General features: G+C 34.9%; 2 protein-coding genes across 2 annotated transcripts; one reads left to right on the top strand and one right to left on the bottom strand.

Annotated features, from left to right (window-relative positions):
- The first annotated feature begins 1,171 nt into the window (after positions 1 to 1,171).
- On the top strand, positions 1,172 to 11,295 carry pkd2l1 (polycystic kidney disease 2-like 1). The gene is given in 16 exon segments (XM_032552643.1): positions 1,172 to 1,471; positions 2,166 to 2,279; positions 4,449 to 4,576; positions 5,362 to 5,559; positions 5,561 to 5,616; positions 6,584 to 6,808; positions 7,448 to 7,676; positions 7,751 to 7,921; positions 8,403 to 8,584; positions 8,999 to 9,119; positions 9,192 to 9,290; positions 9,362 to 9,483; positions 9,561 to 9,678; positions 10,236 to 10,357; positions 10,433 to 10,529; positions 10,920 to 11,295. Coding segments are annotated over 16 exon segments (2,283 nt in total). The 5' UTR covers positions 1,172 to 1,218; the 3' UTR covers positions 10,968 to 11,295.
- Positions 11,296 to 13,195: 1,900 nt separating this feature from the next.
- Positions 13,196 to 26,166, bottom strand: tial1 (TIA1 cytotoxic granule-associated RNA binding protein-like 1). Its single transcript, XM_032552895.1, has 12 exons — positions 25,828 to 26,166; positions 25,357 to 25,453; positions 24,894 to 24,992; positions 24,692 to 24,746; positions 24,499 to 24,586; positions 21,125 to 21,200; positions 20,771 to 20,879; positions 19,505 to 19,600; positions 19,289 to 19,373; positions 19,066 to 19,189; positions 16,762 to 16,946; positions 13,196 to 15,551 (listed from the first exon to the last, which is right to left on the bottom strand). Exons 1-12 carry the CDS (start codon positions 25,854 to 25,856, stop codon positions 15,440 to 15,442), a joined length of 1,155 nt encoding a protein of 384 aa, XP_032408786.1. The 5' UTR covers positions 25,857 to 26,166; the 3' UTR covers positions 13,196 to 15,439.
- Positions 26,167 to 27,191: the final 1,025 nt, after the last annotated feature.

The following is a 27,191-nucleotide window of genomic DNA, read 5'->3' as shown; positions in this document are numbered from 1 at the left end:
GCCAGGATCTGACATCAACATGGGATTTTAAAAAAAAAAATAGACTTAGTTGATTACACAATCGTTTAGAAATCCTGCTACTGATAACAATTTGATCCCAGTGAAGTGTTTCCTTATTCCAAAACCTAAAGTTTCTCAACATTCCCTGTTTATTTTTCATGTAGGAGTTCTTATTACTCCATTCTCCAAATATTATGACTGTATTCTTGTAATATTATAACTTTATTCTCGTAATATAAGAAAAAAAATCATAGCCCGGCCTTATAACATATAAAGTCCAAGTAAATAGAAAATGTAAAACAATGCTTGTCGAACAAGATGGCGGCCTTGGGCGTGCTGACGTCACTCTGAATTATGGAAGCCAGAAATTTGTCAATCAAACTGATAATAAAACAGTAAACAGAGAGAAACACTGACTTGACTGAACAAACACAAACAATAAACTGAAACGGAGTTATGTTAGAAAACAAACAAAGAAATTATCAAAACCGTTTTGATCATCTTTATTGTTATGCAACTAACAGATGATATTCTCTCAGAGGTGGGTAAAGTATCCAATAACGATACTCAAGTAAAATAAAAAGTATCCATCCAAGAAATGACTCAAGTAAGAGTCAAAGAGTATTTGGTAAAAAGCCTGCTGAGACGGACCAAATTATAAACTTAAGTGGAATTTTTGGTATTTTAAGGACCAAAATGACAATAATTCATAAAGTAACAAAAAATAACAAAATCAGGCAAAATAAAATGTTTCCAAATCAGTTTCTTTCAATGTCAAACTTATGAAACTTTGACCTGCAGGTGTGTGTCTGTCTGGTGAGTTATTTGGTTAAAACATGTTTGATTTTCAGAAAGTGCAGAAAGTGCAGAAAGTAGCGACACTTCTAATAAAATTACTCATGTAAAAGTTTTTTTTTTTCAAAAGTTACTAAATGTAACCAGTTACTACACAACTCTGGATATTAAAATCAAATCAAATTTTATTTGTATAGCACATTTCAGCAGCAAGGCATTTCAAAGAGCTTTACCAAACAGAAACACAAAGCAACAGAATCAACAATCAAAACGCGACATTAGTTTGAGCTTTACAACAAAAGCTCCTCCTTCATCGATCTGAGGTCATCCCTCCATCATCATCATCGTCCCTCCGGCAGGTGCTGAAAAGCCGCAACTTGCCGCCCCGCACTCACTTTTCCCGCAAACTGCGAGTCCGGCAGCATGAGGAGACTGAACAACCGGGCCGAGAGCCACCTGACGGGCCGAGCCGAGTCCGAGCTGGACGCCATGACGGACGGAGGCTGGGTGAACCACGGCTACTGCGGCTCCCCTGCGCCGCAGGTCAGCACCATCTACAGCCCCCAGCCGGCCTCCGTGGACCGGGACGACAAACTGGACCGCATCCAGGAGGAACCGGGCAGCTCCGAGCAGAGCCCGGTGAAGAAGAGAAGAGGCTGCTGCAGCTTTATCAAAGGTGGGGAAACATTTTAACTCAGTTTTACAGAAAATATATCGACTTCTGTCTGCATAATGAGTGTTATCTGGAAAAATGGTGGAAACGGATTTAGTTTTTTACCACAGCGTATTAGAGACAGAAAACGAATTTTTCAACATCCTAAGACCTGGAAATTTCTGAGTTTCAAAGGTTGAAAACTAGCTAGAAAAAAATTCTGAAAATTTTAGTTTAATTTCAGAATTTTTTTTACAAAAAAAAACTTGGACATTTCAGTTTCAAAATTGGAAAATGTTTGACTTTTGCGACTCATAAAATTTCCACATTTCAAAAATTTTGACTTTTTGAAACAAAATTTCCAAAGATAGAAAATTGTCAACTTTTGAAACAAGGAAAATTAAAAAATAAAATACAATTCTGTGTCTTTCAGGAATATTTCTGAGTTTATTCTCAAAATTTCTGATTCTTTTCTAGCAAAATGTTCTAATTTTTGAAACTCTGAAATGTAAATGTTTTTTTCTATAACATTTTTTAAACTAGTCTCAATTTTTTTTTTCAGCAAATCTTAGGCTTTTTAAACAGAATTTTCTCTTTGTTTTCTTGAGCATTTCTGATATTAATCTAAAAATATCAGAGTTTTCTGGCAGAACTTTACTCATCCGTTTCCCCTTCACACAGTGACTAAAACGCCGTTGTGCATGTGTGTTTCCTGCAGCGTTTTGGGGAACAGCTTGGACCGAAAACACGTCCAACAACAGGGAAAAGTTCATCCGCACCACTCTGAGGGAGCTGATCGTCTACCTGGTGTTCCTGCTGGATGTGTGTCTCTGTAAGTGCTTGGAATTGCTGAACAGGTTTAATGTCCTAGTTAAATCATAAGGGGGAATATTTACCACTGTATGCCTCTGCTATAGTTTCATCCTAAATGTTTGTTTTTAAATAAATCTAAAGGTGCAGACAATTATTTTAGTAATCAGTTAATCAATAAGTCTATTAATTGATTAATCAGGTACAAATCAAACATTCTACAGATTTTTTATGTAACCACTTAAGCCTTTTTAAATTCAAAATCAGAAATGTACATTAAAAGATGCAAATAAATAAACAATTCGATTCATTTTTTAAAGAAGATAAATATTTTATTCCCTATAGTGGTGGAGGAGTTTTGGCCAAAACATATTTATAAGACAAACATGTTTTTTTGTACAGTTTTGACTTATTTATTTTCAGTTTTGCTAAAATGTCAGAAAATACAAAATATAAGTATAAGTGTAAGTATGATAACAATTCTTAAAAGATATATACATAAGTGTCAAATTATTAACATTTCTAAACAAAACCTAAATATAAAAAATATAATAAAAAAACGATTTTGAAACATGGAAATATGTGTATATATAAATTAGTAAAGATTTTATTTATTTATTGTTTTTAGTTTAGTAGCAGAATGCACCAAATCTTTCTGTAAAATTCTCTGGAAGTTGAAGGATTTCTCTAAAATGGTTCCCGCAGCATCACAGTTCCTCCACCGTACCTCAGCGTCAGCATTTGGTGCTTTAAGCAGACGTATCATTTCTGTGTTTGTTACAGAAAAAAAACCTCAATCCTTGTCTCATCTGAGTTTAGCATATAGTGTCTAATGGTTGCTATGGTAACTTGATGACGTCAGCCTCAGATTATTTTTTTACTTCTCCGTCTTTCGCCATCTTCGTTAGATAAAGTTGAGTTCTGGTTCAATCTGCTGAAGCTAACAGAAAAACATCTGTGTCACGCTAAATTAAGAAATTAATTACTAATAAAAATTTATATGAAGTTTGATTTTATAAAAAATAAAAACAATGCTGTATTTATTTTGAAACTGTGCCCACAATTATGCTACAAGCAATTATTTCTTTGCATTTTATTATTTCCCAATAAAATAATGTTACTTATACATCTTCCTTTTATTTATGATGTTTTCATTTGTCTTTTTCTTACAGTTTATTTCTATGCAGCAGCTGCCATGTTGTATTATAAGTGCTTGAGGAGTAAAGTGGTATAATACGGTATTTATTTTTACATTTTTCAGAGCAGGATGAACTAATTTTCAGGATTTTACACTTTTTTGTTTTCATCTCATTTGCATAATGAGGCAGAAATGCATAAGGAAAAGTAAAAAGAGAAGAGGCCATGTAAAAAGAACAAAGACAAGGGAAAATGCAAAAGTAAATATACATTTTCTGGTGAAACTGCATGAATAAGACAAAAGGAAAAACAATCTATATACATTTCTTACTGAAAACGCATGTATATGGTAAAGGAAGAGGAAAGTCTACATTTCTGCTTCCATTTTAAATTTTGACAGTTTTGGGCCTCCATATTAATCAGGGCGGCAAATTGTTTTCTCAACTTAGTTGATGTTTTTTGTTTTCTTTTTTTTCAAATAATAGTCTAACATTTTGTTGTTTTTCTTTCTAACTGTTGCTGTTTTTTTAATTTGTCAAATCAACAATAATTCTGCGACTTGAATTAGCATTAGCATGTAGGTTAGCATGTTCAGAGAACATCTGGGATAAAAAAAAAAAACGGTCAAAAATAATCAAGAGTTTGTCTAAATTCAATGTTACCTCTTTATGGAAGATGATTATATAATTCCCAAGGGTATTTCTGAGTATTTGAGTAAATCTGAGACTAATTGCGGATGGAAACTTCCCTCTCAATGCCGCTCTTGTTGCTCTTTTGTCCAGCATGAGCTTTGGGAGTGAAAGGGAAGCAAGTGCTGCTGCTCTCTTGGCTTTTAGCGATAAGAGCATTTAGCTCTTTTTGTGGCTTTGTGTGGGTTGTTCTCTCATTGTTTGATGAGGCTGTTTGCCTCCAGCCGACACTGCTTTATCCAAACAAATTACCGGGACTAATCTGGATCCTTTTAGCCGCAACAGCGACCCGAACAAAGCCCGCGGTTTTCTTATCTGGTAGCCAGCCAGGTGTTAACAATGTGATTACGTTGATGTGCTTTCAGTGACCTACGGTATGACCGTCTCCAGCAGCTATTATTTCACCAAAGCCATGACGGATCTGTTTGTGGGCTCGGCCAGCCAAAATGGAGTCACGTTTCAGACCATTGGCAACATGGCCGACTTCTGGGACGTGAGTTTCACGTTTGTTTTTCCAGGTTTTGTTTGCTGATTTAAATGTAAGATGGCGGATCAGGGTTATTGTAGATAGAAGGAAAAAAAAATAGAAAATTTCCTGCCAAAAAACGGAGAAATTTTGAGATTAATAGCAAAACTTTTCTAGAAAGAGCAAGGATGTTTCTGAGTTTGGAAAGTGAAAAAAATGTTTGAAAAAACTTTTTAAAAAATCTTAGAAAAATTGCAGAAAAAAAAACCAAGAAAATATCTGAGCTTCAAAAGTCAAATGTTTGACTTTAGGGAATTTTCTGAGTTTTAAAGGTTGAAAATTTTCAAGAAAAAATATTTGAAATTTTTAAATTGATACAAAAACTTTCTGAAATTTCTTAAATTAAAAAGTTAAATTTTTTTGACTTTTGGAAATGTCTGAAATTCAAAAGTCAAAAATGTTAAACTTTTGGAGCTCAGAAATGTCCAAATGTTTTCTAGAATATTTCTGAGAATAGTCTCAACATTTCTGAATTTATTTCTACCAAAATTTGGATTTCACAGGCTCAGAAATTTCCTGGATTTTCTTAATAAAAAGAAAGAGATTAATATAAAATTTTTTGAATTCTTTTCTAGCATATTTCTTATTTTTCAAGCTCAGAAATGTCCTTTTTTTTTTCTAGAAAATTTAATCTCAAAGTTAAATTTAGTCCTTTTTTTCTATCCTACAGTGGCTCTAATCCGCCGTTGTACAAATGAGAAAATTAGTTAAAGTTCAAATCAGTTTCCGTCTTGTTCTCTCTGTAACATCAGTTCGCCCAGGGTCCGTTACTGGACGGGCTTTACTGGACCAAATGGTACAACAACCAGTCCCTGGACAGCGGAGACCAGTCGTTCATCTACTATGAGAACATGCTGCTCGGAGTTCCGCGGATGAGGCAGATTAAGATTAAAAACAACTCCTGCAAAGTCCCAGAAGACTTCAAAAATGAGATTGCCGAATGCTTTGACAGTCTACAACGAGAAGAAGGAGGACGACCTCAGCTTTGGCCTCATCAACGGCTCTGCGTACGCCGCTTCTCATCTCCTACGAAACAACGGAAACGATGGGGTGGCTTTATGAAGCGACACAGTCAAAGATAAAGAGACGTAATCTGGGTTATTTAGCTTTTCATGGGAGAAAAAACAGGGATTCATTCTAAAAGTCCTATTCTCACAATGTTATTAATTTGCATTCATAAATTTCATAGTTCCAAGGTAAATATTTAGTTTTTAAACTAAATATTTAGCTCCATATTTAGTTAGCAACTAAATATTTATATATTTAGCAAGCTAAATCTTTAGCTTGCTCATTAAACATTTAAGCTCTGGGCTAAATATTTAGCTTATAGACTATATATATTTTTCGTAAGCTAACTATTTTGCTTTCTCGCTAAACCTTTAGATTTGAGCTAAATATTTAATTTAACATTTAGTTAACACGCTAACTATTTTGCTTGCTATCTAGAAATTTAGCTCATAGCTAAATACTTTTAACTGTCAAACATTTAGCTTTGAGCTACATATTTAGCTTACAGACTATTTAGTTAGTGACAACTATTTCACTTGCTAACTAAACATTTAGCCCAGCAAGCTAACATTTGTAGCTAGGAAGCGTACTATTTTGGTTGCTAACTGAATATTTAGCTCTGAAACAAATCCTTAGTTGGTAAACTAAAGATCAGTTAGCAACCTAGATATTTTTCTTGTTAACTAAACATGAACCTAAGTATTTAGTTTGTAAATATTTAGCTCACTAATTAAAATTTTAATTTTAAACGACAACATTTATAAATGTATGAATGAAATGGTGAAATATGACTATGATAGACTAAACAGCCCAGATTATTGGTGTCACTTTACAAACGGCACCCCATATATAGATCTAGATATATAGATCTATATATCTAGATATATATATCTTAAGCTCAGAAATTTGCTTGAGATTTTGAGAGAAGTATACCATTGAGAGAAGTAAACCTTCCCTTCTCTGTAGGTGGCGCTACCACACAGAGAAAGACATCAAAGGTTCCTCCTACTGGGGCCTCCTGACCACCTACAGCGGCGCCGGGTTCTACCAGGACCTGAGCCGGACCAAGGAGGACAGCACCAACATCCTGGCAGAACTGATGGACAACCTTTGGCTGGACCGAGGAACCAGGGCGGTTTTCATCGACTTCTCAGCCTACAATGCAAACATCAACATGTTCTGTGTCATCAGGTAGAGTTTTCCAACATTTTATCGCATTACGAACTTTAAAGGTGATCCATTATGCTTCCTTGAACAGGTTAGGATGGGTCTATGGCCTATACAAAACACATTTATCTGATTTTTTCTGCATAAAGTCACTCTTAGATGATATTATACAACAGTACATCTTTGAAAAGCAGAAGCGGAACCTTCTGCACAACAAACAAGAACGCAGAAAGTGGTTTCTGGGTGGTAAGTCAACAGCAATACATCTGCCTTTTCCAGAAGCCACTGTACAGCTCATACAGAGGTAAAACCAAACGTGCTCGACACCAAAAACATTAAATTACTCCCAGAAAACGACTGGGTGGTTTTTCTTAAAAGATCTTGGGTTGTTTTTAGAAGCAGGTAAAATCCAAATGAGAGTATGAAAACTATGCAAAATGTGAATTTTGCAGATTTAATGTATTTAATGAATGTTGCGTCACAGACCAACACAGATCAGAGGAGATTCGCAAAGTGGTTTGTTGTTTATCATGATCAGAAGGTTTTCTGTGTTTCTGTTCAGCCATTTGGAGGAACAACGGCTGGAATTTCTTTTATTTATTTTGGATTTGGTTGCATACAAACTCGTTTTGGTTCTCTGACCGGCTGGTTTGCGTCTCTCAGGTTGGTGGTGGAGTTCCCAGCGACCGGCGGCGCCGTCCCGTCCTACCAGATCAGAACCGTCAAACTGATCCGCTACATCACCCACTGGGACTACTTTGTCCTTGGCTGCGAATTGGTTTTCTGCGTGTTCATCCTCTACTACGTGGTGGAGGAGATTCTGGAGCTGCAGATACACAAGTTTGCCTATTTCAAAAGCATCTGGAACATCCTGGACATACTGGTCATTCTGGTAGGAGAAGGATTCAGGTCCAGATTCAGATCCGCTTTTCATCCTGAAGGAAGTAACAGCGTTTTTCTCTCCAGCTCGCCATCGTTGCGATTGTATTCAACGTCTTTCGGACCATCAAAGTGGATAATCTGCTCGGCTCGCTGCTGGAACAGCCGGATTTATACGCTGACTTTGAATTCCTGGCTTTCTGGCAAACCCAGTATAACAACATGAATGCTGTGAATTTGTTCTTCGCCTGGATCAAGGTAAACTTTTCATATCTTTTACCGTTTATTGTTGCACTTAAAAAGTTTCCAGGCTCCTTAAATCTTTCAGATCGACAAACTCTGATAAAGATTAGCAGACGTAATCTGGGTTATTTAGCTTTTCATAAGAGAAAAAATAGGAATTCATTTTAAAATGTCCTATTTTCACAATGTTATTAATTTTTCATTCATAATTTCACAGTTCCAAGGTAAATATTTAGTTTTTGAACTAAATATTTAGCTCCACATTTAGTTAGCAACTAAATATCTATATATTTAGCAAGCAAACTCATAGACTATATCTTGCTGAAAAGTTGCAAGATATAGGAGATATACTTTTTCACATGGGGTAAGATTGGTTTGGATAGCTAGCTAGCTATGTTAGCATGACGCCATATTAAAATTAGCCTTTAGCTGTAACTTTTAAGGGTAACAAAGGAAAAAACCATCAAAGACAGAAACCTTTTGGGTTTTTTTGTAGATTTTCAAATACATCAGCTTCAATAAGACGATGACGCAGCTGTCCGCCACGCTGGGCCGCTGCGCCAAAGACATCCTGGGCTTCGCCATCATGTTCTTCATCGTCTTCTTCGCCTACGCGCAGCTTGGATACCTGCTGTTTGGAACCGAGGTCGAATCTTTCAGCACATTCGTCAAGTGCATGTAAGTGGTGACAAATATCCAGAGCTGCGTAGTAACTGATTACATTTACTCGATTACATTTACTCTTGAAAAAAATTACTTTTAGGAGTATTTTTATTGTGCTGCACTTTTTACTTTTGCTTGAGTAATTTTGTTTTGAAGTATTTCTATTCTTACTTGAATAAATTTTCAGTATTTTCTACCCACTGAATGAAAAACAGACATGTTTTAACTCAAAGTTCGCCAGACAGACACACACCTGCAGTTTTTATTAAGAACGGCTACTTTTTATTTTTGCTTGAGTAAAAATATGTTGAAGTTGTTCTACTCTTACTTGAGTAATATTTCTGGGTACTTTACCCACTGCTGTAAATATTGTTACCAAACAGACTTTAACTGGAAAAACTAAACCGTCGATTTTCCTTTTTCTTGCAGTTTCACGCAGTTCCGGATAATTCTCGGCGACTTCGATTACGACGCAATCGACCGCGCAAACCGAGTCCTGGGGCCCATTTACTTTGTCACCTACGTGTTTTTTGTTTTCTTTGTCCTGCTGGTAAGAATTTCTGCAACAAATGTTTGATTTTAGGGCTAAATCTGAGCAGTGTTCATGTGTTTTTCCTTCCAGAACATGTTCCTGGCCATCATCAATGACACTTACTCAGAGGTCAAAGAGGAGCTGGCGTCTCAGAAGGACGAGCTGCAGATCACTGACCTCATCAAACAGGTACGGACCAGATGAAATCATCTAATATCCACACAAGGATTACTAACGACACGGATTCCTTAAAACTCCAGAGCTACATGAAGACTTTTATGAAGCTGAAAGTAAAAAAAGAGAAAATATCGGACGTTCAGAAAGCTCTACAGTCTGGATCTGGAGAAATCGAATTCAGGGATTTCAGAGAGACTCTTAAAGAGTAAGAGACAATACGCAGAAAATTTTATTATTATTATTAGACATAAATCCTGTCTAACAGAAGTGTTGAATTTGCAGGATGGGTCATGAAGATAAAGAAATATCCGCGGCTTTCTCGCAGTTTGACCGAGACGGAAACCAGGTTCTGGATGTAGACGAACAAACGAGGATGAAAATCGAACTGGAACAAAAACGGGTTTGTTTCAAACTAAATCAATCGTCTGTTTTCACAGCGTCCTGGAAAAGTTTATTTATTTCAGAAAATGTAGGGAAAAAATCCAAGTTTTTTTCTGGAAAAAACTAGTTGCTAGAAAAAAAACTCCCAAATTTTGAGTTTAATCTCAGAAATTTTCTGTTAAAAAAAACCTGGAAATGTGTGAATTTCAGAAGTCAAAAATGTTTGATTTTTAAAAATCTACTGAGCTTGAAAAGTCAAAAACTTGCTAGAAGAAAATCAGAAATTTTGAGATTAATCTCAGGAATTTTTAATTGTGTTTAGGTTTGAAAAGTAAAAATATTTAAACTTTTGGAAATAATCTGACGCAAGTCATAATTTAGAATTTTAAAGTCAGTTCAGTAAATTCAGATTTAAAGTCATAATTTTGAGGGTTGAAGTTCCTCTTTGGGTTTTAGTGGCTTTAGACCTTTTCGTTTATCACAACAAATCTCAATAAATATTTTGAAGTTTGTGATTATAGCGTCACAAATGATAAATAAATGAATTATTCTGATTGATTTGTGTGTAAAAATCAGGATGCTCTGAACGCCGAGCTGAACAACTTGGGAAAGAACTACGGAAAAGAGTTTCCGGAGAGTCGTTCGGCCTCAGACGATGAAAAAAGTCGAGGCTTCGTGGCGCAGGAACAGTTCCTCTGGTAAAAACGGATTTATTTAAGAAAAATTAAACGCGACTGATGAAACGGACTAAAAGCAGATTTTGTTCCTGAAAGGCTGAGCAGGCGGGTTCTGCAGATGGAAACGTCGATGGCGGCGCTCACATCCCGGACGGACCTGATCATGGAGAAACTGGGATTAACGGGAAACAACGTCAGTATTCAGATTAAACCAGATTAAAATGTTTCTATGCTCTATTGGGGAAAAGTTATTTTCTTTACTTTAAAAGAAAATAACTTTTCTTTTAAAGTTATTTAAAAGAAAAGAAAATTTTTCTGAAATAAAATTTTGTTTTTGAAGAAGGGATCAAATTTCCTATAGTAAAAAAATATATAACTTTTATTTTCCATAAGTCATGTAACTATGGGAACTCATTTGAAAGAAAAAGCAAAAGTTGAACAGGAAGTCGTTTTTACGAGTTTCAGTTTTATTATGAGAGACAAAGTCATAGTTTTGACTTTCAGTCATAATTTTCAGATTTGAAGTCATAAAGTTGTTGATATTTTCCAAATAAAATCTAATTTGTTTATCTAATTTTATCAGATTTTCTCCTCCCAGAGTGACCGACCCTCACTGACGTCTCAGATGTGATGAACCTGCTGGAAGCCGCCGCTTCTGCCGCGTCACAGTCGGCGATAATGAAAAATATCAACGCCTGAAAACAAATTGGCACCAGCAGGTTGTCATGGAAACGTGTAAATACTGTAATAATGATTGCGAATGTATCGCCTACCAGCTATCTGACTGCAGGGGAACGACGGCGCATCAGGGCCAGATGAAGAGGAAGAAGAAAGAGGAGTACATTTCATCCAAAAAACTCAGAAATTTTAAGATTAACCTCCAGAATTTTCAAGGTGTTGGAAATTTCAAAAATATTTAATTTTTGTAAATTTTCCATGTTTGAAAAGTCAAAACCTTGTTAGACAATAATAAGTAATTTTAAATTAAATTCAAATTTTCTAGAAAATAAATGAAATTTTGAGATTTATTTCAGAAAACTTGGAAAACAAATCCAAGGTTTTTTGGGGGGAAAAAAAGTCAATCTGTCAGTTTCAAAAGTCTAAAGTTTTTAACATTTTGGAAATTTTCTGACTTTGTAAAAAGTCTAAAACTTGATTGAAAACCCCCCCGAAATTTTTAAATTAAACTCAGAAATTTTCTCAAAATAAATCAGAAAGTTTTGAGATAAAGTCATAATTTTTTTTTTATCAGAAATGTTCTGAAAAAATGTTGAAATGTCTGCGTTTCAAAAGTTTAAAAGATTTCGAGTTTTGGAAATTTTTTGAGCTTGAAAAGTCAGAAATCTTCTAGAAAAAACTCCCAAATTTTTAAATGAGATTTTCTGGAAAAAACTTGGAAATTTGTTTCAAAAATGTAAAAAAAAAATGTACTTTTGAAATCCTAAGAATTTTTTTTAATCAAAATTTGTTGACTTGAAATTCCCAAATTTCCATGTTTTTTTTTCTGGAAAATTTCTGAGATCAATTCCAAAATTTGACTCATTTTGACAGCAATTGACCTTTTTCCCCATCTTCAGCGTCCCCAATGCGTCGTTGTGCAGTAGAGACAAAAATATTAATGTTTCACTGGTTCCAGTGGCACAACCATGTTTCTAAAAACTAAGTACACCCTGTGCTGTAGCATCTTACACCACCGGTAGCAGAGAAGCTCCTGCTGGGCTGGTAAATTGTTCTCACTGGAATCCAATCAATCAGATTGGAAGTGACTCAAATCTGACTCCACAAAAACCCGACTTCATCGTTGTGAGATTATTCTGCTGTTAATAAAGATTCCCATCTCTACGAGTTGTGCCAAAAAACATGGAGGGTGTCTTTAGAGTTTCTCCTTCAATCCCTTTTTAACTGTCATGCCATTAATGCTAACAGTTAGCAGTTAGCATACCGAGGCCTGGGGACAGACATTTTCCACTTTTTTATGCCAAAAAGAATCTGAACTGTTTTATTTTCACACGTGGAGCGGTACAGTTTTCACAATAATGGACCAATTAATATATATTTAGAAAAAAATTATAAGAATTTGCTCTGGGTTGATTTCAGTCGATTTGGACAAGGAGGTGGAAAAGAGAAAGACGTAAGAAATATTTTTCACATTTGGAAAATGTTCCTTTAACATCCTGGGATCGACTTTATAACCAGTGGTGCTTCCATTTAGTTTTATGAAGGTGGTCAGACCAGGCCTGTAAAAAATGTAGGCTGGCGAAACTTTAAAAAAAAGAAGATAAAAAATTCAGGCATGGGCTGTGGTCCCCTTCGTCCCCCCTTTTGAAAGCACCACTGCTTATAACTTTCCAGACTAATACTCAGCAACAGCTGCTCATTGTTTCACAGAAAATAACTACAAAAGTTGTTTTTTTTAATGGTGTTAAAGCTAATAAATAAACTCAACTTCCCCACTTAATCCATACAGAAGCAGCAGGGGTGTACTTAGTTTCTGTCCCTGTGTGGAGATCAAACTTTTCTCTTCGCTATGATTGAACCATTTGTGTTGCAAAATAAATATCTACACAGTGGTGTTAGTGAAAAAATAAAATGTTTTTACTTCATATTCTAATGTCTAGTGTCGCCTTTTCAGAATGAGCACAAAAGCTCATTATATATTGGATAGTAGCTTACTTTGACTAGACCTACGAGGCGTTTAGAAGTGAGCTGCAAAAATATTGTCCTGTAAGTTAAAAATCTTTAGTTTGATTAAATCTGTTAATGTTGCATAAAATGCAGTTTTACAGTGTTTGTGTTTTGCCGTCAGACTTTCTCATAGAAAACATTCATCATGTCTAATAAACGTCCTGAACAACGAGGTACAAATGCTCCTTTATTGGAAGTGACTGAGTTTTCTTTTCTGCTAACTTCAACAGCTCCAAAAAATAATTACATTCACGTCCGAAGCGATTCGTTGGAGCAGCTCAGCCGCTGTGCTGCACACAGGAAATGGCACACACATAAATACGAGGAAAAATTCAACGTTTTCAAAACAAATCGGCCGTTTAACTTTATTAACAAATCAATTAAGGCGTATTCATAAATTATGCTGCTAAAATATTCAAAAAGAATATTCTTCTAGAGGGTGTTAATCAACATTATGTACATTTTATAAAGGTTTACGATTCCTTGAACACTTCAGAACTGAAAAGAACCAAAACATTTCGTTCAGCACAGAAATTAGCTTTTTAAAGGGCACATATCATACAGCAGAGGTTCAATCTACAAAAAATGAAAACAAGAACGCTCCAGTACATTTTTAAAAGGATTTTTGTCAATAAAAATACCTTGGTAACCACACTGCTCTTAAACAGGAAATGAATACCATATATAGAAGCTGTGATATTCAGTTTTTATGTTTTTACTGGAGAAACTGTTTGGTTTAAAAAGAGGAACATGTTGAATGGATGTGTTTTATTTTCAGTATTATGAAATAAATTAAAGGAATAAAGTAAGAGGACACAACAGAGTTTATAACCCGGATAAGACGGATCGCCGCTAAGGTGGACATGGTTGTTTGTGAGCATAAAGTTTACCCAGAAATTAAATACCTTTTTTCTTTTTCCAGCTGTTATTTGTCCACAAAATGTTTACTGATTTCTGCAGGTCGAATTAAATCCCCAAAAGTTCCTCATGCATGTTTAGCCCTGATAATTAGCTTCAACGTTGAGCATCAAAACCAAACAAATGAGTTGGACTGCAAATCAGTATTTATTCCTCTTATCCAGCACTTTTAGGTCTAAAGAACTTGGTTTACAAATAACAAACCTGGAGATAAACTTCTAGAGTTTGACTGGCGTGTCACAACACATCGTAGTAAAAGATGGACATTTTATGTGGAAAAAGTGAGGCTTGCACAATCACTGTACATTTATTCTAGTTAGAATCACATCAGCTGGCAAAAATTTGTGGTCTATATTTTGTTTTTGTGGTGAATTACAGAAAGAGCTGATAAATCTAAATTTTTATAATGTAAATTAATTAATCTTCCTGGTGAAAATGCTGATATATGCCTTTTAAATTCTGACACACCATGCAGAAAAGCACAAGTAAAACCCAAAACAGCAGGATTCAAGTAATTGTCTTATTGTAATTTGACTAGAAATGAAAATGTTTTAAAAGAACAAAAATAAATAAATCTTGCTAAAATTTGTAAGCATCCAATGAAAATTCAATAAATCCTGCTGCCAACCAGAAATCAACATTTAAAAAGAGAGAGCTCCTCTGACCAAACTGCTTCAAAATGAGCAAAAAGCCGGTCACCGCTACCAAGTTTTAAGGTTATTTACACAGGGACTATAAAGGTGCAGCCTTTTCCAGACTCAACAGCATAAATTCAAACTCGGCTGCATTATCATCCAAAATAAAACCATCAACGTCTGGAAACGACAAGCCCTCCACTGCAAAAGATGAAAATAAACTCCTTTAAAAAGATGGCGTTCTTAGGATTTCTTTGTACACAAACTTTATTCAGGAAAACAAAAATCCCACTTATATTTCTGACATATTTTAAAGAGCAACACGAAGCAGCCGAATAATAATCTTCAATAACGATTGATTTATGCAAAACTGCGTCAAAACCCGGCATGAAAAGGAAAATCTAAAGTTTGTTCTGTTTTAGAAAAACATCCCTATTAGTAAATCCACTAAAATATATTTCTAAAAACATTTCCGGGCTGGGAGGGAGGATAATTTAACATTCATGCTGCTAAATTCAACACATTCCCAAAGTGTTTTGAAATGTCAAGTTTTGGATTTAAAAACAGCAAAATTAGTGACTATAAGAAGTTTTTCTGTTTGGATTTCAAATGTTTAAACTTTTGGTTTATCCTTCGATATTCAGGCCAGGTTAGCTGCTTTGGTTTTCCTTTTCTAAAACATCAAAATTGTAAATAATCACCATATTAACAAAATCTGAGTCAGGAGGAGAGTGATTTATAAAACCGGTTGTTAACGACCAAACTCTGTATAAATACGACTCCTGTTCTCTCGTTTCTGTCCAGAAGAAAAGTGCCGTTTTGTTTCTGTTTTTTCCCTTGGTGGCGTGTTCGGGTCGGAAACATCTCACTGCATCTGGTAGCCGGCCATGTTGAAATTCCCCACGTTGGAAACGACGGTGTCGGGAGGCGTCGGGGCCGAGGCGTAGCCGCCCATCCAGGCTGTCGACTGGGACTGCCTGCAGGCCGAGCAGATCAGCAAATATTTACTCAAACATTTCAGTTTCAACAGTGAAATACGGATTTTACTAAAAGTTTAGCAGAGTTCAAAATGTCTGGGGGAAGAAAACGGTTTTAAACTGATTATACAAAGTTTGTTCACTTTATATACGTCTTGCATAACTTGCATAACTTCTGACTTTTTAAAAAAACATGTAAAACAATACAAAAGTAGGAAACAATAAAAGAACAAACTTTTAACTTTACCTGTCGCAGTCAGCAATAAATCAATTAATTGCTTGATAAATTAAAACAAGAGCAATAATTTTCGTTTGCTTGATTTATCGTTTCTCTCCTTCTACCAAAAACTGGATGATAAAACTTTTCATTCTGGTGCTTTGGTCTCAAATAAATTCAGTTTAACAATGTTTAAAACCCCCAGATTGTTATATTTACTCTAGAGATGCACAGATATGAACATTTGGGCCGATCAATATCCAATATTAATATTTCCACTATGTCTATAATCTATATTTACTGATATTATATAGATTTCACTGCCATTTCAACACCTTTGGGGAAAAGAATAACCAGAAATGGATAAAAAATAACTACTGGTCGTTCATATCGGCCCAATTTCATTTATCGGACCGATTCCGATTGGTTAAAAAATGACTGATTTTGTTCCATACCGATATTGGTATGGAACATCCCTAATCTTCGTCATCCCTAATTTACTCCTTCTTTCCTACGTTTGGTCAATGAACGCATCAATTAATTGGAAAATATAATTAAATTCAGTTACAATTTGCAGTTTAATTACATGAATCACATTTGTTAATGTGACTGGTGTAATAAAAAAAACATTTAAAATGGTAACATTTCTCAAACAACAATACCGTTGCATAAAAAAAGCAATAAACAGTTTTTTATTGTAATTTTTATCATAATAGTACCACAAAATATTGTGATAAAATTTTAATTGAATTTAATCAATTCTGAAGAATTTTAAGCACCCTGACTAATTGTGTTTAAATTGCAAGAGCTTTAAAAAAATGAACAGAAAAAAAGCCTGGAAATTAAAAAGAAAATCTTCAAAATTAAATTTGTATTTCATGTTTATCTGAACTTTAAAAATAATTCCGCAGTAGGAACTCCATATATGGTGAATTGTTGTCAGGGATTCTTCTTAAAGAGACGGCGTCCTAATGGAAGAGGAAGTGAACTCACTCGGCTCCGTATCCCTGCTGGCTCCATGTCTGTCCGTACATGTTGTAGGAGGGAACCTGCCAGCCGTTGGCCATGTACTGGCCGTACTGCTGCTGCTGCTGCTGCTGCTGCTGCTGCTGCTGCTGTTGCTGCTGCTGCGGGTCTCCGTACACCTGGCTCCACTGGCCCCACTGGCTGTAATCCACCTGACACAGGTACAAAACACAATTCATCAGATTAACAATCTGATTAAATAAAACCATTTTTTTAAAAAGATGGCTCATTCTGAAGATTTTTTATCGAACCATTACTAAAAGAAGAAAATAAACACCTTATGTCCTAAAATCCGATAATGTAACATTCATTTAGGACAAATCTGCAGCTAAAAGTTCAACCTTTTCTGCTTAACAGGGCTGATCGATTGATTACTTTCTAGATTAACTGATTAATACCTAAATAGCAAAAGTTGCTTAATAATAGGGAGATTTTTTGTATTTTTACAGTATTTTAACTGGGTGAAGCTAAAACTGCCACTTGAAGGAGTTCTGGGTCGAACATATTCACAGACAAAAAAGTTTGTGTTTTTTTAAACACAAATGTCTATTTTTTGTACAGCTTTGGCTTAATTACTCCCCTAAATGTGTTTTATTTTTCACCAAACTGCCTTTTTCCTTTGAGCCTGTGTACTCCAGGTAACAATTACCAAATTAGACGATTATTTTAATAATCAATTAATCACAATTAATCGTTTCGGCCCTACACTCAAGCCTTTTTATACATTTGAAGTACATTACAAGATGCAAACAAACAAATACTTTGATTCCTTATTTGATAAGAAAAACACTTTACTGGCTAAGATGCAACATAGCGTTCCTTCAGTAAATGAAACTGGATGAAGATAAAACTGCCACTTGATCAGTTTTGGCAAAAACATTTACAGACAACGATGTTTTTATCTTAAATACAAAACAAATATACAGTTTGTACAACTTTACTGCTCTGAATATGTTGTTATTTCACCAAATGGCCTCTTTTTTCTGTCTGTATACTAAAGTTAACGATTAATCGATTACTAAATTAGTTCAATTATTTTGATAATCGATTAATCATGATTAATTGTTTCAGCTCTAGTGATTAATACTTCTAAAAGACTTCACAAAAATAGAAATGACATGAAAAACCAGAAACTGATTGGAAATCTGTGTCAGATTTTGTTATTTATTAAATAAATCAAATTGGTCAAAGTTTTACAGTGACCATGTGTCGTAGTTGGGAGGCAGAAACACAAACAACACTTGAGCTGAATCTCTTGCCAAGATCCTGAATCCACAGTCTGTCTGTCGCACATTGACTAATTTGTTTGGCACAAATAAAACAATGATATCTGTAAAAAAATGAAAACAAAAATCTCTGATGCAGAAGTAACTTCTGGACAGACGCCAAATTTTGCTTCAAACATCATTTTCTCAGGTGCTTTTAAAACAACTGTGTGAAAATAAACACTCATTGTTGCTGGATTCATCACCAGGAAATGTTAAATGTAGAAAAATATAGTATTTATACCTCTTGGTCTAAATAAACCACAAACTTAAATATATTTTATTGGGATTTTAAGTGATAAAGCAACACAAAGTACCACATACCTGGGGCATGGAAGAAAAACACACGGTTCTCTAGCTTTCTAGCAAAGATTCTCGACTGTATTTAGCAGTGGACTTTGAGTAGACCATTTTAACCCTGAAAGTGGTATAATATATAAAATCTTAACTCCTACATTTTTATTATTTTATTTCAACTTATAGATTGAACTCTGTAGTTCAGTCTTTTAATGCGATTGGATAGGAAAGGTTTAGACAAGCATATATCTTTACAGACAAATGTGTTTTTATCTTAAATGAAAACTGTAGACAATTTTTGTACAGTTGTGAATTAATTACTGCTCTGAGTGTGATATTCTTCCAGAAAATTGCCTTTTTTAGAGCCTGTATATTTTAATGATTAATCGTTGATTGTGATTTCAGCAATCGATTAATCACGATTAATTTGATTAATTATTTTACCCCTATCCAAAATACTCCTAAAAAACATCTAAAAAGGTTTAACTTATTTCTTTTCTTCATGTTTTTATATGTCTGGGTTTTCTAAGATTTAACACAAACATATAATTTGACCTAAACGACTTCAGAGCAGCTCTGGCTTTAAGTTTAGGGTTGTTACTTTTTTACGGGACTGTCCTGTATTTTCATATTAGCTCTGTCCAGCCTCTCTGACGATGCCGCCATGTTCAGTTTAGGTTTCACCTGTTTTCCGTCATGTAACACCAACCTGCTGCGAGCTTTTTGCCATGTCAGGAGACTCTTTGCCCCAGTAGCACTTCACCATCTGTCCCTCAATGACTGTCCCGTTTACAGAGACGATGGCGTGCGCAGCGCTGTCATGGGTGGAGAACCTTCAACACAAAAAGAACAAAACGAATCAGAACACAGGCCGTGTGTTCTGCTACTGTTGACATCTAGAGGCGAAACGCTGCCATGAGCTCTAATAATACCTGATGAAGGAATATCCTTTCTCTGGAAATACCCTGACCTCCATGATTTGACCAAATGGTGAAAATGTCTGTCGTATCAGATGTTCTGGAAGAACCACAGAGGAGAAAAAAAATGTTATTCTGGTTGATTCTTCCAGTCAGGCAACTGGTAAGACACTTATAATTATAGAGTGACGACATGGTGGAACAATGGCCTCCAGAGAATGTGGCACTCGCCTGTGAGACCCGACTGGATCCCGCCGCAGTACACCGTGCAGTTCTGTGGACTCGACTGATTCACCACGTCATCAAACCTCAGCTGCTTTGAGCCGTCTGACAAAAAACAAAACAAAAACAACAACAGATTTTAAAACAAAACCGATCCATGAAGAGATCACTGTTTTAACGCTGAAGGTGCGTCCTCACAGCAGGAATCAAGGCTGAATCAGATTATCAGGTTACCATGGAAACGGCCCTGGTTGAAAGGCTGTTTTTCCCACTTTTGTTCGATTGATGACCAAAGTTGCAACATTTGTTACATTTTCAGCTGCTAAGATTCAAACAAGCCAAACCTTTTGAAAAACCGGTTCCCCTCCTCACCTGTGGGGGCGCTGCACCAAGAACCACTGAAGGAAACGAGACAAAACCACTGAAAAAGACACTGAGTGCAACTTCCTTCTTCGCAAAATGTAAACTAAAATGGAGTAGCGTCAGATTTTAGTGTTTGAGGGATTTCTGTTTGGCTTTAGTAAGTCATTTTGAGTCATTTCTCCTGCTAGCATGTTTGTTTTAGTAGCATTTACCCAGAATGCCCTGCGCTGTAGACCATGTCCTGCTTGTGGAGCGCTCTCCGGTCTCTTAGTGTTCACATATGCATTCGAACCAAACCAGAGTTCAGATTTTAGAGTTCGATTAGGATTCAGACCTCTCCAAACGAACCGGACTCTCTAGACAAGTTTTCTAGAGAACTTTTTTTAAATCTTAAATGCAAAATGTTTACTTTTTTAACAATTTTGGTATAATTACTTCTCTGAATGTGTCATTCTTCTAGAAATCTGCCTCTTTATGATTAATCAATTACTAAAATAGTTGTTGATTATTTGAATAACTGATTAATCGTGATTAATCGTTTCAGCTCTATGGTAGATTACAGGGTTGTAATCCCAGATTGCAGATTCCCCATCCTCTCTATCGAAGCAACAGACAGACATCTGTGTTGGCAACATTTGTTGAAAGTTTGTTGCATTTTTAACGGAGTTTGGTGTGAATATAAATGAGTTTTAAAGTGTGAGACTCAATAAATGCTGTCATTGCATTTTAGGCAATTCAATGTTTATACTCTTATTAAAAACTGACAAATAAAAGAAGCCTAAGTGGTTAAATTAAAAAATTCTGTTGAATGTGGAAAAAACAGAAATCATATTAATCGATTAATTGTAGAATAATTGATTAAAATAATGGCAGCAAGTGTCTTTAAATGAATAATTTCCTGTCAATACTCACTGTCCTGAGAACTTTTTGGGGCCGGAGGTTTACGCGTCGCCCAGTTTGTCCTGATCTGCCGCCCTCCGAGCCACTGACCCGCCATGTGAGAGATCGCATTTTCTGCATCCTGAAAGCCAAACAGAGGAACAGCGGCGCTCTTCAGAAACAACAACAACAACAAAAAAACTACAGAAATTACAGTTTTCAATTCTGCAAAACTTAAAAACTGGCATTGGCAATGAGGAAACTGTGGTGTGTGACGTTTAGTGGCACTGGCTGGCTATCATTTCATCTATTCTGAGCATTTTAAAAAGGTAGAATAATAAAGGAAAAACATAACCTTCGGTCTGTGTTCCTGTACTGAAGCCTTACCAGTTTGTTGTAGAAGGACACAAATCCATACCCTTTTGATTTGCCAGTTGTAATGTCCTTCACGACACGAGCATCTCTGAGGGGAAAACGAGGAAAAAAAATGAAATCAGCAAAATTTAGAAAGAAAATCTTCAGTAAAAAAAAAAAAAGGAACCACGCAAACACACAGTTTAACTCCTCTACTCTGACCTACAGTGGGTTAAAACAGCTAACATGACCTATGGCTGACTTCTTCAAAACAAACATGAACAAATACATGCAGCCTACAGTATACTTTAAATTATTTCACCACATTTTGGCTCAATCCTAGAGATTAAATTGACAGATTACCATGCATTCCTAAAATCTGCTGTAACTGCTATTCCTACAGACAGAAATGTATATATATATATATATATAAATATATATGAAATATCAGAAGAAAAAAGGAATTAAATGGCATACGTGGCCTGTTAACAGATTTCTGTATTTTTCCTGGTCAATTCTTTACCACCATTATGCCGTTTGGACTTTGGGCAGCTGTAAATTTTGAGAAATTGACATTTTCAGAAAATTTTAGAAGAAGAGGATCATTGATCTACAAACAACACTACACAAATCCAAAAATGAGACAATTTAAGCAAAGCTGTCGAGGTTAAAAAAGTAATAAAAAAATAAAATACACGGTTTTATCTGCAAATAAAGACATGTGGGAATTAAAAAAATTTATAGAGGAAGAAAAAAAACTACATCTGAGTCTCCAGAGTGCACAGCTCCTTGCTGTTAGCCTTCAAGCTGCTGTCCAATCCTATGAGCATTTCTGTAAAATAACCAAAGGGCTATTAAAACTTCACTGTGAAGAAGTACTTTAAAGGCAGTTCAGGTTCACACACAAAGCTTGCACGTTGCTCTGAAGCGCTCGGTTCACTTACCGCGCTCTACATGACGATAAAACGCAGGAACTGGTTAAAAGCACAAACCGTAAAACACACAACCCATACGACTGCTTAAATCTGTTAGAGTGGTTAGAAACACACACTGCTCTGCAAAAGTCTTCCTTCACCCTGAGCGTCTTAAATCCGTCATTTGATAAATATTACATTTATTCTGGTTTTGAGGGAATTATGTGACAGAAAACCACAAATTAATGCACAATTTTATGCAGCTTTTAACATTTATAACAAAGGAATCCTTCATTTGTCTGCAAAAAGAGCCTCCACACATCATGATGCTGCCACCACCGTGTTTCGACATGGAGTTTGGGTGCAGTAGGAATTTTTCTGCCAAAATTGTTTATTAAAGTTTCACCTTCTGTCACGTGTTTCCAAACTTTTCTTCTTATGGTTTCTTCCCACCTGAGCTGTGGGTTTCTGTTGCTCCTCCAGAGTTAGCTTAGAGCTCATTTCTCTGCTCCTTTAATGTTCAACCCTCCACGCAAAATCATCCGATTCACAATTTTTGTTTTGCAATAATTAATAATTGTGACTTTATTTTAATTTTTTCTGCAAAAAATGATCGAAATCATTGGATAAAAGTAATGCCAACTCTCACCTGCAGGTGGCAGTATTTATTATGTCTACTGCAGTCTGGGGTCAAACTTTGACACGCAAGGAGTTCTGGGTAGAAAATATTTACAAAGATTTTCATCTAAATTGGATGATGTATATATTTTTGACTTAATTCCTGCTTTAAATATGTAGATTTTTTTTCAATAAATGGTTAATTTTAGAGTTTAACCATTATTATTGATTATTTCAATAATCGATTAATCCGATTAGTTGTTTCAGCCCCAACATGGCAACCAAAACTCACAAGTTTACACAAGTAAAATATAAACAAACTACTTTTGATATTATTTCATTTAAGCTTCTTAAATACATTTATCTTTTTAAATTTAAAAATGTGTCAGTGTTTGCTGAAACCAAGCGATTTAGTTTCTTTAAAGAATAAAACTATTCATGTGTCCAATTTGTCTTTTCATCCTGTTTTATTCTATATGCAAAAGAAAATATATCACAAAATTCTTTGAAAATATTTCTAAAGTAATATAAAAAAATAAATAATTTTATAAAAGACAATTGTAAAATCCTGGAGAGACTGATTGTTCTGTAATAAACCTTTGACCTTTGCAGAACAGCTGGGTTTATATTTAAAACAATTTACACACATATGGACAGAAGATTATGTTACTTCTGAAGGTAATTGGTTATTTCTAAAATATTTTTTAAATAATTTATCATTTTCCTCTCACTTCTGAATTATGTAGTAATTTTAGTTAATTTATCAAAAATCTAAATCCCAATAAAATATATTGAAATTTGAAGCTAAAGGATGATAAAATATGAAAAAGATTTGAGGGAATAAAAACTTTTACAAAGTACTGTATGTAAGATCATATTTAAAATAAAAATATGTGTTAGTACCAGTAACCATGTCTACATGAAGACACTTACTCTTATTTAAGCAACCAAAATCCAATTTTGTATGTTCTATGGGAGTACTTATAATGCCAAAATTGACAATAATTAAATAAATATGAAAGTAAATAATTGTGAAAATAAAATACATTTAAAATATAAATAGAGCAGAAATAGCATTTCTTGCCTCAAAATTCAGCAGCATCAGGTTATGTAGGTTCACAGAAAAGTTCCAAAAGTGTTCATTTATTTATACAAATATTTATTCATTTTCAATTTACTTATTTCTTCAGTTATTTAGTATTTTTTAATTTGATTTTGTCACTAAATTATTTTCTTGTCAATTTTGGCCGAATCAGTCCTCCGTACAAAGCAACCCGTACGTAAAACGTCACACAGCAGAGAAGTCACTGCATGTTCTGTATGGAAGGCTGTTTGGATGCGTAGTCAGAACTGAAGCGGTGGGATTGTGATGTGATGAACTTCACTGACACAGATTTCTTTTATAATCTTATAATCATCATTTTCAGTCATTGTTTACTTCCATTTATCCCTCTTCTGTTTTCTTCCAGTGCAGAGCTACGACGCATGCCTCCGTTTCAGACCGGATATGTATCTGATAAATATATAATTTATATATTTTCCGGTTGAAAAAGATCAGAATTGGGCCGATCAGATTGCCACGAAAACGTCAGATATCGGTCACATTTGCCTGCTGTGAGAACGAAGCCTTAGTGGGCATCTGTTTGCCGACACCGGATCTTCATCTTCTCAGAAAATGTTCTTACTTGTGAGCATTTTGTTGAATCAAATCCCCAGTTGGATGCATGTAAACATGGTCACAGTTGGTGTTAGGCTTACAGAGCAGCTTCACAAAGCTAATTTCTACCCAACTTTTAACAGATCAAATGCTAAAACTAAGGAGCTCCACATTAAACACGCACCTCATTATAATTATGTTTTAAAAAATGAACTTACGAGATTGCCCCGAAAGGTGAAAATGCAGCCCTGACATCATCAGTAGTAATCTCTGGATTCAAATCACCCACAAAAACATGATAGTGATCTGAGAAAAAGCAAAAACAGAAGCAAATACTTTACATCATCTTAAAAATTCTAAATAATTATTCATCTAATTTTAAAACAATGATGAAAATAATGATAAATTTACTGGAGGTGTCTTTCTTCTGGCTACTAGGGGTGGTTGCCCAGTTGACTTTGACTTCCTAAAAGCAAAAGAATAATTGAACCTCATTAAAGCTGCAAAAAAGATTAACCCCCCCCCCCCAAAAAATGACCATACACAACAAGAAAAATAAACTTTATTTAGATGAGTTGCCCATTTCATTTTATTTTAATACTCTTCCTCTCACCTTTCCTAGTATCTTCCTGCCATTCATGGCTGCCAGGGCTGCAGCTGCATCTCTGCGCTCGTAGAACTCCACAAAGCAATATGGGTCATTGCTTGTGTGCTGCGGAAAAACGACGCAAAGCAAAATAAATACCATCAAAGAGTTCATTTATTCAAATGACTCAAATAAAAACTCAATTATTTAAATCCACTGTAAACACACAGTAATATTTCAAGTGTTTATTTAAAAGGCTGGCAATTCAGGGTGCAGCATCCATGCATGTTCATGGAAAGTTTACTGGAAGGAAAAAGTGTGACTGGAACAACAGACAAGCAACAGACATAATCACAGCCTTATATGTAAGAAATAAACCACGACAAAACTAAAGCAATCTGTAGGAGTTTAAGTTATTTTTTAATAAATGAACATTTTCGTGATGTTTTCATTTATCTGAAAAGACCAGCAGCCAAACCAGGATCTTTACCTCTGTGATCATCTTGCAGCTTTTGCAGGGTCCTATCTGGGTGAAGAGCTGTAAAATCAGGATCTCTGTAACATCCCTGGACAGGTTTCCCACATACCTAAAGGAGTGGATAAAATGTTAAAACAGTTTAGTCCCAATACAGCCGGACTGTGTGATTCAAATTAACAATACAACGTCTTAATTCTGTCGCTTTGAACTTCTTCAGGTGAGGTTTTGGAGTGTAATTGTGACGTTATCCGCATAAAATCCAAGGCCTAACGCCAAAAACGGCTAACAGAAAGAGTTTACCATCAATACGTTCATCAAATTATTATTTAATTATTAATCATCTCATTTAAACCTCGTGAATGAAGCTCCAGAGGCTGATTTTTGTTTAGTAATCGATGGTTGAGGAGCTACGTTATCCACCGGTTTGATGTTAGCAAACGCTGCGAAATAAACCGCGAATATTGAACACTTAAAACTACTTACAGGGTTTTTGGGTAGCTTTCGTCGTCCATGGCCAATATCGACTCAGACCTACTCAGAAATATTCGCTGATAGGCAGATTAATAACTAAAGACAATCCCTGAAAACAACAACTCGTCAACTAGCTCAGAAGCTAGCTAACTGTGCTCATGGCTTACGTCACGCAACGACTTCCGGGTTATCCGTCGTAGTAAAAGCAGAGGTTTGTTTCAATTTTAGCTGTAATAATGTGTTTTCTTAGGACATGTTCTGTTTCTGTCTGTATTTACTGAGACATTTACAAATAAAACAGCAAATTCAGAGGATCGGATAAACTTAGCTGTTTTTTAAGCAAAGTAACTTCCGTAAGAGGCCTCAACCTCGGAGTGTGACGCAAGGGAGCGCTTGTTTTTCACACCAGCGGAACATGATGTTCACTCGAACTTCAAGGACAGTTCTGGAATCGAGTGGTTTAATATTTGACCCACTTCCTTGACCCTCTACAATAAAAATAAGTTTGGATATTTATTTATTTATAATAAATAATATATAATAATAAATAATTATTTATTGGATATTTATTGTATATATCTATATATCTATATCTATATCTATATATATATATATATATATAGATATAGATATACATATATATATATATGTATATCTATATCTATATATCTATATCTATATATAGATATATAGATATAGATATACATATATATATATATATATGTATATCTATATATATATCTATCTATCTATATATCTATATATATACACATATATATATATGTGTATATATATATATATATGTATATCTATCTATATATATATATCTATCTATCTATATATATATATATATATATAGATAGATAGATAGATAGATAGATAGATAGATAGATAGATAGATAGATAGATAGATAGATAGATAGATATAGATATATATAGATATACAATTCAAACATTACTGACGGACCTTAAGTAAATGGTTACATGGATTTAATAACACAATGTAAATATAATATAATACAATATAAATCACTGCAGTAATTAGATACATAACAAAGTTTTGAATTTGTTTGAATCTGAATATGTCTGCATTACATTAAATTATACTATAAATCCCATTGAACTGGCTAAGAACTGACTAAGTTAGAGCTAAATTGAACTCATCCTAAGTGCACAAAGGAGCATTATAGTAGGTCTTTCCTGCAGCAGCTGCTGAACTTTACAACCACTGTAATCACTTCTCCCAACAAACTCAATAAAATTTTACGGTACATACTTGCAGGTATTTGCAGCAGTTTCATATTCATATATAATAAATAGTCTGTTGTTTGCACATTTTGTATATTCTTGCACATTTTTTATGTTGTAATTTTGCC

The sequence above is a fragment of the Xiphophorus hellerii genome, chromosome 22 (assembly GCF_003331165.1).
Source record: "Xiphophorus hellerii strain 12219 chromosome 22, Xiphophorus_hellerii-4.1, whole genome shotgun sequence".
NCBI classification, from domain to species: Eukaryota; Metazoa; Chordata; class Actinopteri; order Cyprinodontiformes; family Poeciliidae; genus Xiphophorus; species Xiphophorus hellerii.
Note: the sequence above shows the minus strand (reverse complement) of the source record. Positions and strands in the feature narration are given on the sequence as shown.